This window comes from Heptranchias perlo, chromosome 24 (genome assembly GCF_035084215.1).
Source record: "Heptranchias perlo isolate sHepPer1 chromosome 24, sHepPer1.hap1, whole genome shotgun sequence".
NCBI lineage: Eukaryota > Metazoa > Chordata > Chondrichthyes > Hexanchiformes > Hexanchidae > Heptranchias > Heptranchias perlo.
Window position 1 is genome coordinate 25,813,513 of NC_090348.1, and position 21,235 is coordinate 25,834,747.

General features: G+C 39.0%; 1 protein-coding gene across 1 annotated transcript in view; it reads right to left on the reverse strand.

The window, feature by feature from the left end:
- Positions 1–14,689, reverse strand: part of LOC137341780 (protein monoglycylase TTLL8-like) — a 71,770-nt gene extending 57,081 nt beyond the window's left edge. The window contains exons 1-2 of the mRNA XM_068005282.1: positions 14,564–14,689; positions 9,179–9,283 (exon numbers count right to left, since the gene is read on the reverse strand). Coding sequence (XP_067861383.1) covers positions 9,179–9,283; positions 14,564–14,689 — 231 coding nt within the window. The remainder of the gene's footprint in view (positions 1–9,178; positions 9,284–14,563) is intronic.
- Positions 14,690–21,235: the final 6,546 nt, after the last annotated feature.

Here is a 21,235-nt window from a genome sequence, read left to right on the forward strand (position 1 = left end):
TCAACTCAGGTTGTTCAACCATTACTTCCTTGAATGTCAACCAAACCAATGTCCACAGGTGGTGTCATCCTGCTCTTCAAGGTGAGAATACCATGAGAGCAGTGAACACAAATCTGTGATCCTTAAACAATGAATAAAATCTCATTTGTAAAGACAATTAGGCTGTTTCACAACATTTCTCTGCAAAGGTTCCGTAATATAGTTCTACAACAAGAATGTCAAAACGTTTGCAAATAAACAATGAAGAATTTATTTTTCTTCAGTTCTTTAGGTTTATAATATCGATAAGATTATAGATTCACATCCCTGGGTTTCTTCTGTTTAGGTCACTGTGTTCCATTGTTTTCAGATATTCACTTTAGGCAATTTGTTCATACCTTGACTGCTTTCTTTGCCAGAAATATAGCCAGTTTCAACCTCTCCTTAGATGTGCAATTTAATATCTTTTCTGTCAAAAAAGATAAAGTTTTATAGTACTGAATGTAGCTTCCTGGACCAAAGCATTAACACCTATGTAGACTAATATATCAGTGGATTAGTAATGCAGACCAATCTGTAGACCTTTACTTTAATAAAGAGGAAATTATTTCTGATGCAAAGTGCTACTCCTCTTAGCTTACCCACATAAAGCATTCATAGCATCCTATCTGGGGGGAGAAAACCTGGTTAAAATGGTTGCCCAGTACTTCCAAGACATCCAGTATTTCAGATGAGGTTCCAGAAGGGCACCCAAATGAAGTCAACCAGGCTTTTAGTCAGTGAGGACTTCAACTTGCATAGTAGGGAATGGTACATTCTACACGCTGACAAGGAGCTGTCAATCATTTCCAAACTATTCTGACATGTATGTTCAAACAAAATTTGGGGAGGGAAGGAGCAAACAGGATGACTGCAACAAAAAGACTTCCTTATCCACCCAACTAGACTTCTGGCTTGCTCTTTGACACTGAATCTCTGACCTAAACATCAGAAAAACAGCTTGGGGTGCTCATTCATATATTTTAATTGTGACGAGGATTTATCTCTTACTGCCTGCTGACATGACCTTCGGTTCTGGTCCATTGGAGATCACATATCAGCCAAAGCATGGACTTGAACACAGGGGCCAGTTTTGTATAAAACTGTATAACTGAAACTACAGTATCGGGTTTAATGAAGACTTGAAACTATTACTGTAGATGTATTAATGTAAACAATTAATTACATAGTTCTAATGCAAGAACAAGCTTTAAACGACAAGTTATAAAACAACAAATAGAAGCATTTTTATCTTTTACAGTTTCCAAATGTGTGGAGACATTAAGGAAATTAATTAATAGCAGTAGCCAAGATTTGTGTTATACATTCAAAAGTTCTGGTGAAGTTAGTAAATCTTTTTCTGCCACCAACAACAAACTGTTAAAAAATCCCTGGTTACCAGTGCATCATTATTTCCACTGGAATAGCTAACTAAAAAGATACTGCCAAACTATCCCAAGCAAGCTAGAGTGCAGTCATGAGCATGTTCTTGGCAAATTAAGTGAAGTAAACTTGCAAGGAACATAAAAGTGCACTGTTAAAGCCTCTACAAGTATGTAAAAAGAAAAAGATTAGTGAAGACAAATGTAGGTCCCTTACAGTCAGAAAAAGGACAATTTATAATGGGGAACAGGGAAATGGCAGACCAATTAAACAAATACTTTGGTTCTGTTTTCACAGAAGAGGACACAAATAACTTCCCAGAAATGCTAGGGAACCAAGTGACTAGTGAGAAGAAGGAATTAAAGGAAATTAGTATTAGTAAAAAAATAGTGCTGGAGAAATTAATAGGATAAATCCAATAAATCCCAGGGCCTGATAATCTGCATCCCAGAGTAATAAAAGAGGTAGCCATGGAAATAGTGGATGCATTAGTTGTCATCTTCCAAAATTCTATAGATTATGGAACAGTTCCTACAGATTGGAGGGTGGCAAATGTAACCCCACTATTTAAAAAAGGAGGGAGAGAAAACAGTGAACTACAGACTGGTTAGCCTAACATCAGTAGTAGGGAAAATGCTAGAGTCTATTATAAAGGATGTGACAACAGGACATTTAGAAAATATCAACCGGATTAGACAAAGTCAACATGGATTTATGATGCATAAAGGGACCTGGGTGTCCTTGTACACCAGTCACTGAAAGCAAACATGCAGGTGCAGCAAGCAGTTAAGAAGGCAAATGGTACATTTGCCTTCATTGCAAGAGGTTTTGAGTATAGGAGCAAGGATATCTTACTGCAGTTATACAGGGCCTTGGTGAGAGCGCACCTGGAGTATTGTGTGCAGTTTTGGTCTCCTTACCTAAGGATATACTTGCCATAGAGGGAGTGCAGCGAAGGTTCACCAGACTGATCCCTGCGATGGCAGGACTGTCATATGAGAAGAGATTGGGTTGACTCAGCCTGTATTCACTCGAGTTTAGAAGAATGAGAGGGGATCTCATTGAAACATTTACATTTTTAAAAGGGCTAGACAGACTGGATGCAGGGAGGATGTTTCCCCTGGCTGTGGGGTCCAGAACGAGGGGTCACAGTCTCAGGATACGGGGTAGGATATTTAGGACAGAGATGAGGAGAAATTTCTTCACTCAGAGGGTGGTGAACCTGTGGAATTCTCTACCACAGAAGGCAGTGGAGGCCAAGTCACTGAATATATTTAAGAAGGAGGTGGACAGATTTCTAGACACAAAAGGCATCAAGGGGTACGGGGAGCGAGCAGGAATATGGTATTGAGATAGAGGATCAGCCATGATCATGTTGAATGGCGAAGCAGACTCAAAGGGCTGAATGGCCTACTCCTGCTCCTATTTTCTATGTTTTATGTTTCTCTGTAATGGAGAAGTATGCCCATACTTTCAGGTTAACTCATGGAGATTATTGTATATACATTTGAAAGAAAATATATTAGTTCTTTATAAATGAATGTTGCAATCAAATACCCACAATTAGACATTTAACCTCATATAAACATGCTTTCCAAGCTTTTTAAACAAATGATTCTAATGCTAATCAATTATTGGCCCAGATTTTCCTGGGGATATAATGGCGCATCCACATTGTCAGGACCCTTGAATGGTGCAAAATAAAGAGGAAATTATGAAGTGACTTATGGCACTCCATATTTTTCTTGGCCTTTTGTACCACTCCACAGTCATCTTTCACCTAAAACAGTTGGAAACCAATTTTCATAGCTCCACTCCCTACTGAAAACACCAGCAATCATGATTTTGTTGGATTCTCGCCAGTTTTCACATCGCTGCCACTTAGAATTAAAAATAATGGCACTGGTGGCCTGAAGGAGGTGTGATTTATAGCTAATAGATTGTTGCACGTGACATTACCATAGAGAGTAAGGCGTTGGCTACCACTTGAACCAAGCATCCTCATAGACAGAGGAATGTTATTTTGAAAGCTTCCACAATCACAAACCCTCCACATTGAGAGAAGCTTGCAACCATGCCACAGAATGCCTGCAACTTTTCAGTGATGAGACCTGACATCACGATTAGAATCATAAGTTTGATCTATCACCATCCTCCCCTTACATGTTCAGGGTTAGTACTGAAGAGTGTCTGATTCTAAAGTCTTAGAGTTATGATTTTAGCAGCAGGCAGCCCACAGTGGAACGAAGCATGTTTGTGGAGGTTTGGCCATAATTCCAGAAGTCCAGGTCCATCTCCCCATGGGAATTAGAAGTACAAGGGAAGCGCCATGGGTGAATCACTTGACAGGTGAGGGGGGAGGGGGGAGAAGAAGAGGTGGATGAGGAAGAGAAGACCCTTCGTTCAAGATTAAGAGCTCCCCAGCAGCTGCTAAGAAAAAGATCCTGATCTACCGGATGCAGTCTTTGGGGATGGACCTGACAGGTAGGAGGAATAAAAAGATTACTTTTAATCTGTTACACCGAAATAAAATTGTTAGAATTATTTGAGGATGTGACAGAAGGTGAAAATAACGAGCTGCATATTTCAGGCTGATTCCAGAGTCCGGAGCTCCCAGTGTAAAAGTGAATCATGAGAAATCGCAGGCACACAGCCCATGATTTCCCAAGGTGCATTCCCTAACAGACAAAACTCGTTTGATCTGAAGTTCATCAAGTATCTTATGCAATTATTGTTCAATAAATAAACAGACTACTTTCATAAATTACTGCGTATTTCATTATTTCATTCATAACTTTAAAAAATTGACACTCAGAACTTCATCAACCACTCTTCATTTGGATAGCTAGTCATATATGTCAAGTCTCATTATAAGTGTCAACTTTTTAAAGTTATGAATGAAATACACACTTGAATGAACAAAACTATTTTCTAAGATTCTCTTCAAATTCAGCGGGATTCAGGTCAAGTCTGCCTTAAGTCTAAAAGCAGCCTCATCACCTTCATTTCCCCATAATCTGCTACTGCTTCTGTTAGTGCTAAACTGAAACTTCAATAATTGACAGTTAAAGCAATTATAGAAGAAATGGATTAACCCATGATTCAGCAGGATGTGGAAGAATATGGGTTTGGGTCAGGAAAAAAAAAGCAGTGAACACATCAGAACCTGAAACAGGCCCAGACAGAGCAAACTGGAATGACAGAAAGTATTTTCTTAGTCCTTATGTACTGTGTCCTTTAACTAAAAATAAAATTACAAGTATATCTACCTCCATTAATCTGGATCCAGACACAGACAGAATTTGTTTGTTCATCACCTGCAGGGAAACATACACCAGGATATAATGGACAATTAGTAGCACAGAAACATAGAGAGATATTTGTTCTTTGCAACTAAGCAAACAGGTCAACCAAGATGTCCCATTGGGCCAAATTAGAAAGTCAGTAAATTAAATGACCCAATTCAGTTCAGATTTGAAATTTGTCCCATTTCCCTTTTGATCTTGTAATTCTCTTTTTTACTTTTTAAATGTATTTATTTACTAAGTGTCAGCTTGGCTCTGAGAAAAAAGGTTGTGCGTTCAAGCCCCGCCCCCCCCCCACCTCTTCTAGGACTTGAGCACCAAATATAAGTCAACACTTCAGTATAATACTAAAGGAGTAGTGCACTGAGATACAGTCATTCAGATGACATGTTAAACTGAGGCCCTGACTCCCTGCTCAGGTGGATGCTAAAACTCCAATAGCACTATTTGACGAAGAGCAGGAAGCTCTCCTGGTGTCCTGGGCAATGTTTTTCACTTAACCAACACTATTAAAAATAGATTCATCAATCATTCACCTCATTGCTGCTTGTGAGATCTTGCTGTGTGCAAAATGGCTGCTATATTTGCTTACATAGCAACAGTGACTACAATTCCAAAAGCTATCCATTGTACATTATGAAGACCTATGTACATCACCAGGTAATAAGATCATCAGCCTTTTCCAAACAAACTCCAGCCACAGTTATATACAGAACAGAGTGTGTTTAGTAATAAACAGAAACAGTGGTGCAGGTCAGGAACACAACATCACATAGTCTCTCACGTCTTTCTATCTCTTCTCATATTTCTCTCCCTCTTCCTCATTTTCCTTTTCTCCATTACTTACATTTCGATTTTTTAAAAGTTCCATAAAATCCAGAAGCTGCATAGGCAAAGAAGGAAGGCCCAACATTGATCCAAAGTCTATTGACAATTCCTACCCAAGGGAAAATTTTTGCCTAGTCTCAGTATTGTCCTTACTTTATTGCAAGGAAATAAAACAATTGAAATGGTGTTCCTGACTAGGATAGCTTGTTACTTGTGAGTAGAAGTGGTGTAGCACTATTTTCAAAAGGGTGTTGGTAATTACCGAATTTGTAGCAGAATGCTTCTCAATAGTGCATGGAACACTAAAGATTAATTTATTGGCTCACTTCTCTATTTATTAGAAATATTGGACATTGTAGTCAGTCTTGCAATGAAATCATAGGTAGCTACCAAAATATAAGAGAATGAGAAAAGGCCATTCAATCCAACCAGATGTTACACAACAACAACTTGCATTTATATTGTGCCTTTAACATAGTAAAACACCCCAGAACGAACAAAAGGTCATGAGAATCATTAACTATGTGCTTTGATTTCCCACATTTATTCACGTATAAATGCCGTTACAGTTAACAAACCATACATGGAAGCTTAGAAATTAGGTTTCAGGAGATAAAAGGAATAGCTGAAGAGTCAGTCATTGATGGAGTGCATGAGTTAGACATTAAGTGGGTCCGTGGGAACATTCTTCCCACCAGTGTCTCAACTCATGAAGGAGAATTAAAAATATGTCACACCAAATATTAAGTTCTTATTCATATTATAAAGGATGAACTGTGTATGTATTTATTACACAACGTTGGTTTTAACTGATATTTTCATACCTTTTAAGGCAATCCATTTTATTATACAGGACTCAATACCAGCAAAATATTAAATTCCAGTAACTCATCTCATATGACTGTAACCATGTATCAAGGATGTGAAGCGCAACCATAGTTGGCATCAGGGCAGACATTCAAACTAGCCAAAAACAGAATAAGGATCCCACATAAAATTGAAACAATACATATTGTTCAGAACATGTAAGAGAAATAATATATAATTTACGAGATGTTATCTAGCGGTAATCTAGTCTCAGTATTCTGATGAAAGTTATAAACTGCTTATACTTTTCACCGATGTTTTATGACATTATCAGATTCAATTAATTAGATTTTTTTCCATCCCTTTTATGTATTATTCTTTACATTATTTGGAAAAAACACTTTTACAGCTTTTTAAAAATCTGTTTTGGTGAATCATTATGTCTATCATGGCTTGAGATAGCGATCCTGCGGAACTGTCCATTTTTTAAAATTTGGACATCCAGTATCAGCATTAAGGATTCTTAAGTCAGATAAACTACAGCCTGGTATAACATAAAGCTTCCCCTATTTTGCTCCCAACAATACCCTTAAATGTAACTCAAAAACAGTATCTACCTACTCCAGAGTGGATTTCTCATTTCTCACACCAACCATTCTTATGACATCTGAGTGAGTCAATTTGGTCCAAATGTGTGGTATATTACAAACAGTTTTGTGGAATAGGCACTTCAAGATCTGCGGTGAGCCTGCCATAAATCATTAATAAGTGCACTTTCATCCATTTGGGTGAATTCAGACCCTGCTACCCAGGTGAAAAGGTACAATGCTAATCCACAGCAATTAATCCCCACAGGGTAGCTCCTAAAAGTTTGTTTTAAATAGATTCCTATGTAAGAGAATGTTTACACATCAGATTTATAAACTGCACGGGGTAAAACCGCTCTGTGCTTTAGAGTTAGTGCACTTGTTAAGTGTGCTTTAAAGTGTAGTAATTTGTGTATTCATATTAATGGAGCAGGCACTAATTTTTCCCACACTCCTAAAAATAACTACTTAGAGTAAACAGGGGCAACAGTTGAGTTGGATAAAGAGTTGTTCCAGGAACTATTGAATTTGTTTTTAAAAATCCATTTGTGAAATGACTTTAATCTTTATCATTCTTAGTCCAAAACAGTCAATATAAACAATGTAAGAATCAAGCTTTGTACCTTGCCGTGTTGATACCTGGTGTTTCTTGATGCTGTTACATCTCAAGGGATTAATTACCTAATGCAGATAAAGGTGCACTACAGTCAGAATGGTGTGAGCTTTCACAGCAGGAAGAACAAGTAATATCCAAGTATGTGGGTACAGTATTCCCATCAAACTGCTGACCATCCAACTTCTTTTCCTGGGCCCCATGTTAGCTGATATTGTTAATGGCTCCCTCTCCTCGGGTACTGTCCCCCTCCCCTTTAAATCTGTCTTCATCACCCCCCTCCTCAAAAAATCTACCCTTGATCCCTCTATCTTTGCAAACTACCACCTCATTCCTCTCCAAAGTCCTTGAACGTGTTGTCGCCTCCCAAATCTGTGCCCACCTTTCCCACAACTCCATGTTTGAATCCCTCCCATCAGGTTTCCGCCCCTGCCAAAGTACTGAAACGGTCCTATGTGACTATGCCCGTGATAAACTATCCCTCCCCATGCTTCTCAACCTGTCTGCAGCCTTTGACATGATTGACCACATCACTCTCCTCCAACGCCTCTCCTCCCTCGTCCAGCTGGGTGGGACTGTGCTCGCCTGGTTCCATTCTTATCTATCCAGCTGTAGCCAAAGAATCACCTGCAATGGCTTTTCTTCCTGTTCCCGTACCGTTTCCTCTGGAGTCCCCAAGGATCTATCCTTGGCCCCTTCCTATTTTTCATCTACTTGCTGCCCCTCGGCAACACCATCCGAAAACACGACGTCAGATTCTACATGTACACTGACGACACCCAGCTCTACCTCATCACCACCTCCCTTGACCCCTCCAACTGTCTCTCATTTGTCACACTGCTTGTCCAACATCCAGTAAGGGATGAACAAAAATTTCCTCCAACTAAATATCTGGAAGACCGAAGCCATTGTCTTCGGTCCCCACCACAAACTCCGTTCCTTAGCCACCGACTCCTTCCCTCTCCCTGGCCACTGTCTGAGGCTGAACCAGACCGCCATTCACAACCTTGACATTCTACTTGAGCTGACATACCTGAGCTGAGGTTCTGACCACATATCTTCTCCATCACCAAGATCGCCTACTTTCACTCCGTAACATCACGCGTCTCTGCCCTGCCTTAGCACATCTGCTGCTGAAACCCTCATCCACGTCTTTGTTACCTCTAGACTTGACTATTCCAATGCTTTCTTGGCCCATCTTCCACCCTCCATAATCCAGAAAACGTAGGTTCAAATCCCACTACGGCAGTTTGAGGATTTGAGTTTAGCTTACAAAATCTGAAAATAAAAAAATTGGTGACAGGAAGCTGTCGGATTGTCATAAAAACCCAACTGGTTCACTGGTGTCCTTTAGGAAAGGAACCCTGCTGGCCAATATGTGACTCCAGTCCCATACCAATGCGGTTAACTCTTAACTGCCCTCTGAAGTGACCTAGCAAGCCACTCAGTTGTATCAAACTGCTTCAGTTCAGGAAGAAGGCCCACCACCTTCTCAGGGCAAATAGGGATGGACAATAAATGCTGGCTTGCCAGCGGTGGATGCACACATCCCAAGAATGAATTTTTAAAAATGTGACATGTAATTGAAGCAAATCAAAATGGCACCTTTCCAACATGAGGGTCACCATACACTATACCTTAGAATCTTCACTGTGTAGTTGAGTCCATTTGTTACTACTAACAGAGGACACAGCAGAATCTGTGAGGTATTTTTGCTTCTTTTGTACTGAAGGGTCATCATGCTGCAAGTAGATAGTTGGAACCGTTACAATAAAAATCCTCCCTGAAGCACTTTAAAATGCAATGGATTAAAACTTGTCTCAGAGTTTTTGTAAAATCCAAAGGCTACATCCTCCTACAAAGAATTGACATTGTTATTATGAAGGGGAAATTGGTCCCCATTACGCCTGATTTCTGGGCGAAAAATAGCAGCAGGGAGGACCAATTTCTGGGCCCGATTCCCCCTCCCCAGCCCCGAGTGCTTGGGGCGCTTACCTAAATTAGGGGTGAGGCTTCTTCAATATGCTAATCATTGGCCTAACGTCTATTTTAGGGCTCCAATGCCATATTCGGCAAAAGCTGGTTGGCGCATGCTCCTCGGTGTTTCCGGGTCTACCACAGCCTAACCAGCAGCCCTTAACGGTACCTCTGAAGTACAGGTAAGTTTACATTTTTTTTTACTTAACTTATTGTGGAGCCCGGAGGAGCAGTTGTGCTCCACAGCAATACTGTGGTCCGTTGCTGGCCTGCACTCACCCCACTCCAGTTTGCCTCCCACCCTTCCACTCCCCCCCCACCCCAGGACTTACCTGCGGACCAGCTATGTGTCAGAGCCAGACAGATTTTCCAGGGCCCCAACGGCTAGCTGCACCTGCATTGGCATCTGCGGCTTACTGATATTATGCAGATCAAGCCGAAGACCCAATTTTCTTCTGAACGCTGGCTTTCAGCGCAAAACCAATTTCCCGGCCTATATTTCCTATATAAATGGATTACAGGGCTGATTTTACAATGCATGCTATTGACAGGGAACCTCACTTGTTGCCAACACCTATCAGGATGTAAGCATGCTGTCCATGATCTTCCATACATAAAATGAATGGATGGAAATCCCAATATGCATAAATAGTGGGGGAGGCTCCCCACCAGTAGCATGCTTTTGAAAAATTGGCCCTTTATTCTAGTCTCGTGAAACAACACAAACTGGTTGGGAGACAAGTTACCCTTATTAGTTAATATTTTCACACTTGGTAATTATCACCAGGCAATAGTGTTTCATGAATAATAAAGTGGACAATGTAGTCTAGACTACACTGTTATTTTCAAAGGCACAGTCTAAAATAGGATTATAAAAATAAGTGAAAATATTTGTTTTCCTGAGAATAAATATTAATTTCAATAAACACGTCATCCTAGTATCCAATCTACCAGCCAGAAAACGGTGGAGGTCCTGCTAAGAGAATATTAGAAGTTAGGAGCTAAATTAAAAAGCAGGACCTCATGTGTGGTAAACTCGGGATTACTACCTGAGCCACATGCTAATTGGCATAGGGATAAACAGATTATGAAGGTGAATGCATGGCTGAAAGAGTGGTGTGGGAAGGAGGGGTTCCATTTCATGAGACACTGGCACCAGTACTGGGACAGGAAGGAGCTGTACCATTGGGACGGATTCCCCCTGAACTGAAGTGGGACCAGTGTCCGAGCGGAAAAGATAAATAAGGCTGTCGATAGGACTTTAAACTAGTAAGATGGGGGGAGGAATCTGGGGAAGTTTGAAGGAAAAGGAAATAGGAAATGAGAGTAAAGATCAGACCAAGTTAAGGAATAAGAGTAACATAAACGGTCAGGGAACAAATACAGTTATAGAACATAAGTGCAAAATGACTGTTTAAAAAAAAAGGGAGGGGAACAATCACTAAAAACAAATTAAATTGCCTGTACAGCAATGTGCACAGCATCTGGAACAAAATGGGGGAACTGGAGGCAATATTTCATAGCGAGGAGCCAGATGTGGTGGGGATAACTGAAACATGGTTACATAAGGGACAAGACTGGCAGTTAAATATTGCAGGATATAATGTATTTAGAAAGGATAGGGAAGGAAGATGGGGTGTTGGGGTAGCTGTACTAATTAGAGACAACATAGAGAGAAAAATGGGACAAAAGTAACATTACGATAGAAACAGAAATCATAAGGATTGAAACAAAGGTTAAGAAGGGATTGATCACGTCAATAGGGATATTCTACAGACCACCTAATAGTGGAAGGGACGTGGAGGATGAAATATGTAGACAAATAGATGAAATGAGTAAAAAACATCGACTAATCATGGGAGATTTCAATTATGCCCAAATAAACTGGCAAGAAAAGGTAGGCAATGGAGAAAAGGGAATGGAGTTTTTACAGTGTGCACATGACTCCTTTCTTACCCAGTATGTGAGAAGCCCAACAAGAGAGGAATCACTGCTGGATCTAATAATGCGAAATGAACCAGAACAGATAAGAAAAGTAAGTGTAGGGGAACATCTAGACAATAGCGATCATAACATGATAAGGTTTAAAATAATGATTGAGAAAGGCATAAGGAAGACAAAGACTGAAGTAATAGATTGGGGAAAAAAAGCTAATTTTGAGGGGATGAGACTGGAACTAAGCTGTGTAAACTGGAAAAAAATTTTGACAGGCAAAGAAATAGAACAGGAGTGGGAAACATTTAAAACGGTGATCAATAGAGTTCAGGAGAAATATATTCCTCTAAAAACCAAGAACAAACCAGCCAATAATGAAACACCATGGATGAATAAAGAGATAGGGTAAAATTGAAACTAAAGAAAAAGTCTAAGTACATAGACAATAAAGGATGCACAAGATAAACTCACAGGTAACAACAGCGAAATGGCAGAAATATTGAATAGTTACTTTGCCTCCGTATTTACCAGGGAGACTAACAAGGTGGACAGCATATTAGAAGAAAAGGTCGAAAAAGATATTAAAACATTTAAGATAGAAAGAGGGGAGAAAATTGATAAACTAATCAAAGTTAGGGAGAATAAGACCCCTGGTCCAGATGGATTGCATCCATGAATATTAAAAGAAGTTAGGGAGGAGATAGCAGACGCACTATTACATATATATAAAAATTCACTAGAAAAGGAAATAGTGCCAGAGGACTGGCGGGCAGCTAATGTTATTCCAATATTTAAAAAGGGAGATAGAACCAGTCCAGGGAACTACAGACCAGTTAGCGTAACGTTGGTGGTAGGAAAGAAAATGGAATCTTTACTCAAAGATGTAGTAGAAAGACATCTAGAGAATGAAAATATAATAAAGAATAATTAGCACAGATTTCAGAAGGGAAAGCTATGTTTGACCAACCTTATTGAATTCTTTGAAGAAGTAACAGAAAGAGTAGACAAGAGTAATGCAGTAGATGTAATATATTTGGATTTTCAAAAGGCCTTCAAAAAGGTACCGCATTGTAGACTCATGGCTAAGGTCAGAGCATGTGGAGTCAGGGGAAAGATAGCAAAAGGGATAGCAAGCTGGTTCAAAACAGCAAACAGAGAGTAGGTGTTAAGGGTAGTTACTCAGACTAGCAAAAGGTAGGAAGTGGTGTTCCACAGGGATCGGTGCTGGGACCACTGTTGTTCACCATTTACAGTAATGATTTGGACCTAGGAATAGGGAGTACAATTTCAAAATTTGCGGATAACACCAAATTTGGTGGCGTAGTTAATATAAAGGAAGAATGTGTCAAAATGCAAGAAGATATTAATAAACTTGCAGAATGGGCATGTAATTGGCAAATGAATTTCAATATAGATAAGTGTGAGGTGGTGCATTTTGGCAGGAAGAATAAGGAGGCCACATATTGCTTGGATAATAAGAGTCTAAATGGGAAAGAGGAGCAAAGGGATCTAAGGGTACAGATACACAAATCACTAAAAATAGTGACGCAGGTTAATAAGGTCATAAAAAAGGCAAATCAAGCACTAGAGTTCATTTCTAGAGAGATAGAATTGAAAAGCAAAGAAGTTATGTTAAATTTGTATTGAACCTTGGTGAGACTACACTTGGAGTATTATGCACAGTTCTGGTCTCCATATTATAGAAAGGATAGAGAGGCATTCGAAAGGGTGCAGAAAAGTTTCATAAGGATGATACCAGAACTGAAAGGATATCCTTATCAGGAAAGGCTGATCAGGCTGGGGCTCTTTTCTATAGATAGAGCTCTTTAAGATAATGATAGGGTTTGACAGGGGAGACATAGAGAAAATGTTTCCACATGTAGGGGAGTCCAAAACTAGAGGTCATAAATATAAAATAGTTGCTAATAAATCCAAGAGACAATTCAGGAGAAACCTCTTTACCCAAAGAGTGGTAAGAATGTGGAATGTACTATCACAAGGAGTAGTTGAGGCAAATAGCATTTAAGGGGAAGCTGGATAAGCACATGAGGGAGAAAGGAATAAAAGGGTATCCTGATAGGGTTAGATGAAGTAAGGAGGGAGGAGGCTCGTGTGGAGCATAAACATCGGCATAGACCAGTTAGACTGAATGGTCCGTTTCTGTGCTGTAGTTTCTACGTAACTCGATGTAATTTGATGTATTTGAAGATGTATTCTAGTTCCAAATATTATTAACTTTTTGTACTATTTTCTGACTGTACTAAATATTGGCTTTTAAGTTAATTTTTCACACACTAAAAGTATGTACTGCATGAAACCTATACTTATTGCCTCAATTCAGATTAATATGCAGTGCATGTGTACTTGTACAGCCGTTAAGCATGCTGGACAGAACTGTGGTGTCAACTCAATGGAAGCGGATTGATCATTATTTTTCTTTTTGCCATGTGACTTTTTCAGCATTCTACTGATTTTAATATAATGCTAGGAAGGGCGATATCTGGATACTTATCAGTACAAACCCTTGGTACCATGTTTTATGCTTTAAAAGTGCTAGTTATAGACAGGCTAAAGAAAGCTCTTTTTGTGGTCAAACTCCCTTAAGTGACATCATGAAGCTGTGGAATGCTTCAGTTCATAACAACCATTGACAACATTACACGAACATAATCTCGTGTCATCACACTGGGAGGAGTGCTATACAAAATGGCTGCTCTCTCCAAACTGTCGGTTTTAAAGCATAAAATATTGCTACAAGCAGTGACTGAGAGATATCAGTAACTGTATGGATACCTCCCTTTGTAACATTAAAGATTTTGTGATAATTCCTTACAATGCACTTTCCTTTTAAGTAATTAAATAGTATGAGGTATAAATATGTTTTATGTTGTCCCTATAAATCCTGATACAAGCAACAATATTTTTTAGATCAGTTATGTGTTTATCAGCATCAAACTATATTCAAATAATATGCATTAAAAGATGGTATGGTATGTAATTTTTCATGCACAACAGTTATTGCATAGATAGGTCAAAATAAAGTAAAGCATCCAGATCATCAGACAACAAACCAGCTGGCAACTTCGAAAAAGTGAGACTTTCCAACATACCTCAGAATCTTCACCAAATGGTTTATCCCTTTTGCTGCATTCAGGAGACATTGAACATTTCTTGGGGAAGCCCTGACTTTTTTTGTGGTTCTTCTTCTTTGTACTGTACATAGACATTGCTGTCATTACTATAAAATATTTACCATGTTGTAGCATCAATATCCTAAATGCTCCATTATAATGTGGTATTTGGAGGCCATAAATTATGGACCACGTATATGTTTATCTTGTTATGCCAAGGACCACTATTACTGCTATATCATGAACTCCCTAAATGTTAAGAATATGTAAAACTCTGCAAGAAGCTGCAAGAAACTACAGGCCTGAGTATTAAGCCAAGAATAGACAAGATGAATCCCAAGAGAAAAAACATACGTGTGAATGCCGAGTTTGGCTGCTTGCTTTGAACTATCATTATTCCTTGCTCTGAGACTCCTCTGGTTAACATTTAATGTGCTTAAATTCATTGCATTTTTGCTGGCTAATTTTATCCCTTTTATTATACAATAACCACTCTTACTTATACAATTTTTAAGGATGCTGGGCAGAACATTGCAAATTCTGTCATCAGAAGCAGACACGTGGGGCTGTCTCTTTCACCATGTGGCTTTTTAAACACAAATTCGTAATATAGCTTGAATCTTGAGAACCATCTATTATGTGGATCAAGTCTTCTTTTCCAAGAGCTTCAGAAAGCTTTTTTTTTGCTTACAGCTGCATTGTTGATCCAGTAATCAGTATTTTAGAAGCTCATAATATTAATGTTTTCAATTGCTACCTCTCAGCCGCCGCGAGGTGTAAGAATTGAATTAGCTCTTATCTACTTTGATCAAATTCCCAGTGGAGCCACAGATGTAGCTTAAAAGCTTAAAAAAATCAAAGGATCTAAGTTGGGAATTTACAAATAGAATTGAAATTGAATCACTGTGAGCAATGCCACAGGAGATCTATTAATAAGATAATAGTAAACAATTTTACAACACCAAGTTATAGTCCAACAAATTTATTTTAAATTCCACAAGCTTTCGGAGGCTTCCTCCTTCGTCAGGTGAACGAAGGAGGAAGCCTCCGAAAGCTTGTGGAATTTAAAATAAATTTGTTGGACTATAACTTGGTGTTGTAAAATTGTTTACAATTGTCAACCCCAGTCCATCACCGGCATCTCCACAATAAGATAATAAAGTATGATTGTGCACATTTCCTATCCCATTACAAATTACAGCTAACTGGATATATTTCAGAAATCATTCCCCAAGTGTAACTATTTGGTACCTATTTTTCACGCTGTTCCTGTAATATTCTTTGTTACAGGAAAGCAAAGTTCAGCATGAGAACAATCCACAGAAGTCCAACTAATTGTTACTAACTCACATCCATTCTTATGGACTAGACTTGTTCTTGTGTATGCTGAGCAGAACTTCAGTAGTGGTGCCCCATAACTATAATGAACATCTTATTTGTTAGTAAGGAATGAAACAGTTGTTTTCATACTTTAAAGTGTCAGATTTTCCAGTTAGACTATGTTACCTTCAATAACCTGTTGCAATATCACAAGTCTCTATTTATAATTATTATGTACATTGGGACCTAGGTGTTACTGGTTTTTAAAAATTGTTTTCAGTTGACTACAGCATTGTCCTGTCCAAAATGTTTTTCCTCGATGACACAAGAATAGTAGCCATGATGTGGAGATGCCGGTGATGGACTGGGGTGGACAAATGTAAGGAATCTTACAACACCAGGTTATAGTCCAACAAATTTATTTTAAAATCGCAAGCTTTCAGAGATTATCCCCTTCGTCAGATGAATGAGTGAAAAGGTTCTCAAATCGCATATCTTATACTAGGCTGGGACAGCATCACACCAATCAAAAGGTGTCGTTGTTATTCAAACAGGCCAGTCACGGAGAACAGCACGTCCCAGTACACTGGATATACATTGTGTCAATTACACAGACAGGCAGAAAGAAACCCAAAATGGCAGAGAGAGAGAGAGAGAATATTAAAAAACATAATTTTTTCCCCCTTTTTGCTGGTGGGGTTACGTGTAGCGTGACATGAACCCAAGATCCCGGTTGAGGCCGTCCTCATGGGTGCGGAACTTGGCTATCAACTTCTGCTCGACGATTTTGCGTTGTCGTGTGTCTCGAAGGCCGCCTTGGAGAACGCTTACCCGAACGCTTACTTCGGGTAAGCGTTCTCCAAGGCGGCCTTCGAGACACACGACAACGCAAAATCGTCGAGCAGAAGTTGATAGCCAAGTTCCGCACCCATGAGGACGGCCTCAACCGGGATCTTGGGTTCATGTCACGCTACACGTAACCCCACCAGCAAAAAGGGGGAAAAAAATTATGTTTTTTAATATTCTCTCTCTCTCTCTCTCTCTGCCATTTTGGGTTTCTTTCTGCCTGTCTGTGTAATTGACACAATGTATATCCAGTGTACTGGGACGTGCTGTTCTCCGTGACTGGCCTGTTTGAATAACAACGACACCTTTTGATTGGTGTGATGCTGTCCCAGCCTAGTATAAGATATGCGATTTGAGAACCTTTTCACTCATTCATCTGACAAAGGGGATAATCTCTGAAAGCTTGTGATTTTAAAATAAATTTGTTGGACTATAACCTGGTGTTGTAAGATTCCTTACAAGAATAGTAAACAGCCTCATTTATTGCCTAGTTTCCAGGCCAAATTATGTCATATTTAGATGCTCTAGGCACACTGATGCCAAATTCTAAGCAGATTCCTGGCTTTATTATGGCAACGACTGCCATTGCCGGACTGATTGTAAAAGTGTCAAAATCGTAAACATGTTTGAAACAGATCAAATCGCAAATAGGAAGCACAGGGATACAAAATTTGACAAGAGCGTTGCACTCCTAAACTGTCACATTAAACAACATGTGCCGGGAAAAGAGGAATCGATTGCAACAAAAATAATTCAACATGTTAAATAATGATATTGGGGGTTCTATTAGGCACCTATTACACTATTAATTCATGATGTGGAGATGCCGGTGATGGACTGGGGTTGACAATTGTAAACAATTTTACAACACCAAGTTATAGTCCAGCAATTTTATTTTAAATTCACAAGCTTTCGGAGGCTTCCTCCTTCGTCAGGTGAACGATCGTTCACCTGACGAAGGAGGAAGCCTCCGAAAGCTTGTGAATTTAAAATAAAATTGCTGGACTATAACTTGGTGTTGTAAAATTGTTTACTATTAATTCACTGGGCGTTATGTTTGGGAGAAAGCTATTCAGAATACTGGGCTATTTCATGGAATTAACGATTGCAATTAACGATTAAGTGCATTGTTATTGAATTAATTTCTCAGCATTCCTGAATAACTTATTTCTGACACCAAGTTCATGTTATTCTTATCAATTTCTTGTTTATTTTCCCCTCCCCTTTTCCAGCTACGGCTGTCGACTCTGGCTGAATGTTATTCCTAAATGCTGCTCATTGGTCGGTGGGAAGCCAAGTTTCTCTCTCGCTCATTTCTGAATCCTTAGTTTTTGTGAGTCTTTTGGAAACCTGACCGGAAGCTGGAAAAATAAAATACTAACCCGAAGTGAAATCTACCGAATTATTCTGAATGTAGAAAGCCGAATCATATCGATCCCAATACTTACAGAACAGTTCTAATGCAGGACTCCCTTCACCTAAGGACTTGTAGCGATGTCCCTTGTGATTATTTGGGAAGATCTATGCACATAGAAATTGTCGGGAGACATTAAACAATATTGGCGTTGGATTAATCAAACAATAATTCAAGTGCATTCAGTCAGATTTTGATGGCTTTAAACAAAACAGACATCATAAACTAATACTGCGTCAGCGTAACGTCACATTAAGTTGTAAATTTTCCGGTAATGACACCAAAAGAGGCGAAATTCCCAGTTGTAACCATGTGTTAATTTGCAGAGATTTAGCCTTTTTTTTTAATGTGGCTCAATGGGACGTATGTGATCTGTGCTTGTCCTGTTAGGCTTTTTGTTTGAATCACACTTGTCCTGAATTGCTAATGTACATTGCACATTAGAATCCTAGAATCGTTACAGCACAGAAGGAGGCTATTCGGCCCATCGAGCCTGTGCCGGTTCTTTGTAAAAGCAATCCAGCTCGTCCCATTCTCCTGCTCTTTCCCCATAGCAGTGCAAATGTATAGAATTTTCTGTGAACACGTATTCAGGGGACAGCGTCATCGTTTAGCTACCGTGGATTGTAATTTTCTGCCTCGCAAATGGAATATTATTAATGCCATTTGTATTCCAGTTAATTTTAATATAAATATGATTCGTGCCTGATATTACCTCAGATTTCTATAGTATTCTGTCATTTTACATGATCTAGCTTTGTTAAAATAAAAGACGGACTCATGAGGGAATAGGCAAAGTTGCCATAAATTAGAGTTCAAAGCTGTGGAACTGATTTTAAAGGGGCATCATGTAAAAGTATTTGACAAACATTTGCTCCACTTGTTGACAATCACACATGCGCTAAAGTAATCATGACAAAAACAACACATGGCTCTTCTCCATCTGAAAACAAATTTTTAAAAATCCACCTGATACTTTTTTTTATAAAGACCATACCCCTTTAAGTACGTTCTGATGAGAAGTTCTACTGTATACATAAGAGGGTACATTTTTGCCTTCACAGTCTGGGCAGTAATCTGGTGGGGTGGATTGCCGTTCCTTTTATTATTTCCAGATTTTAAAAGAAACTGAATTCAAATTCTCGACCTGCTAGAGTGGGATTTGAATGGATTATAAATCCAGTTCTCTGGATTACTAGTCACTGCGGTACCCTCATCTTATGAGGCTCACACCAGGAGGTTGACTCACACCAGTTTGCGTTTACAATGGCTGGAATATTTTAAGTACTGTGTCCATGGGAACTTTTAAAATTTTGTGTTGTATCTGTTCAATAGCTCTGCAGATGTGCATTAGATCTTTCATGGCTGGTCTTATTGAGACCAGGAGAGATGCACAATTGGTATAACTCTGATGTACAAGTTTTACATTGTGCTCTGCAAATCACAGAGATTGATAGTGGCAGAATAACTCCAGCCTTAGATTCTACAATTGTATTTGTTCAGCTTTGGCTTTTGGAGTATATGACTCTAGCTTTCTGAATATCATAATCATTGTGACAAATTCCATGGTATTTACATTGCATATATGTAGATAGAGGCCGAACTAGCTTTGTGTATAATTATAGTTTAATTATACTTTGTATAAATGTAAAGTCAAGGTTGGGGAAGGGTTAAGATGGCCACCTGACTTCACCGTGCCTGATTTCCAGATGCTTTTTTTTATCTTCAACTTCCATACAGTTTTAAAGTGTTAATTAAACCAGTATGTTTGATTGCGTAGTGTGAATAATACCCCTCTATAGACCATTCAACCTGGAAATGGGGCTATCAGAGGAACTGTTATGCAATCAATATACAGTACCTTGTCTCCCTGAATTTACCATGCATTCCAGACAACTTAAAGGGTAATGAAACATTTACGTATCTGATCTGAGAGAGAAAAAGACTAAAACCACGAGAGCATGTGTACAACAGGGGGAGGTGGGGGTCCGCTGTGTAATAGAACCAAAAGCGATTGTTAAAGCAGGTTACAGACTGTTAGTTAAGACATTCTGACTGCATTCATTGCTTGAGGAACAGAATTTTAAAAGATCAGGTCATTTATTGCTGTCATTGTAAATAAACTTTTGCTGCCTGTGTGTAACCTACTTGTATAATCTCTCTAAATAAATCTAGTTATTTAATTTAGAATCTGAGCCCACCTTAAATGTGACTATGTTGATAATACTGTCTTCCTGAGTGGTTTGGTCACAAATGATCTCAGCTTGTGTGAATCCTAAAGGGTAAAAGGCCTCTGCAAAGTCAGTAACCCACAGGGCTGCAGTATTTGGGAGTGCAGCAAGACTTACAGGAGGGAATGACTCATAACCTAAATTTAATCAACAGTTGGCAGGGAGTTGTGAGAGATAGCTGCACCATCACAATTATCATAAGTATTCTCTAATATTACTTAACAAAATACAATTTTAACTGTATGGATTATAAATTGTGTTCTGTTCCTGACGTTCTTTGTATAGGGAATGAAGCGAGAAGTAACATTTACAATGACTTTGACAAATACCTTCACAGTGTGCACACAGTGAAACAATTAAGTGTTTCCTTTTGTTCTTAATATTTAGAAGTGCACTAGCCAAGAATAGAGTGCATTGTGTGGAATTGTCTTCGGTAATGTCTGACCTGGGACTTGATTAGAGGACTGCAGGAATTTTTGTGTCTCAGGGGTGTGACAGGCACTGCTGTTGCCAGGGAGAGCCTGACACATTGCCACTTTCACTCTGGGAGGTAGTTTTGATTATGTGAATTAATAACTCTTCACTGTTGGTGGGAACTAATATATTTAAATACTAGAGAAAGTCCATATTTAGGCAGAGTCCCTTTTTAATCGAAGGATTTATGAGACATCAGTTGATTCAAGAATTTTGCTGTCATATTACCCAACTTGGCAGTGGTGGCAACTAATGTTCTTAATTGAGCAATGTGGCTTTTTTTTTGTATCCCAGCCACATACATCTTCAAAAATCCACCTTTGTGTTTTTTTTTATATTTTGGGTGAATATTTTGCTCACAATCTG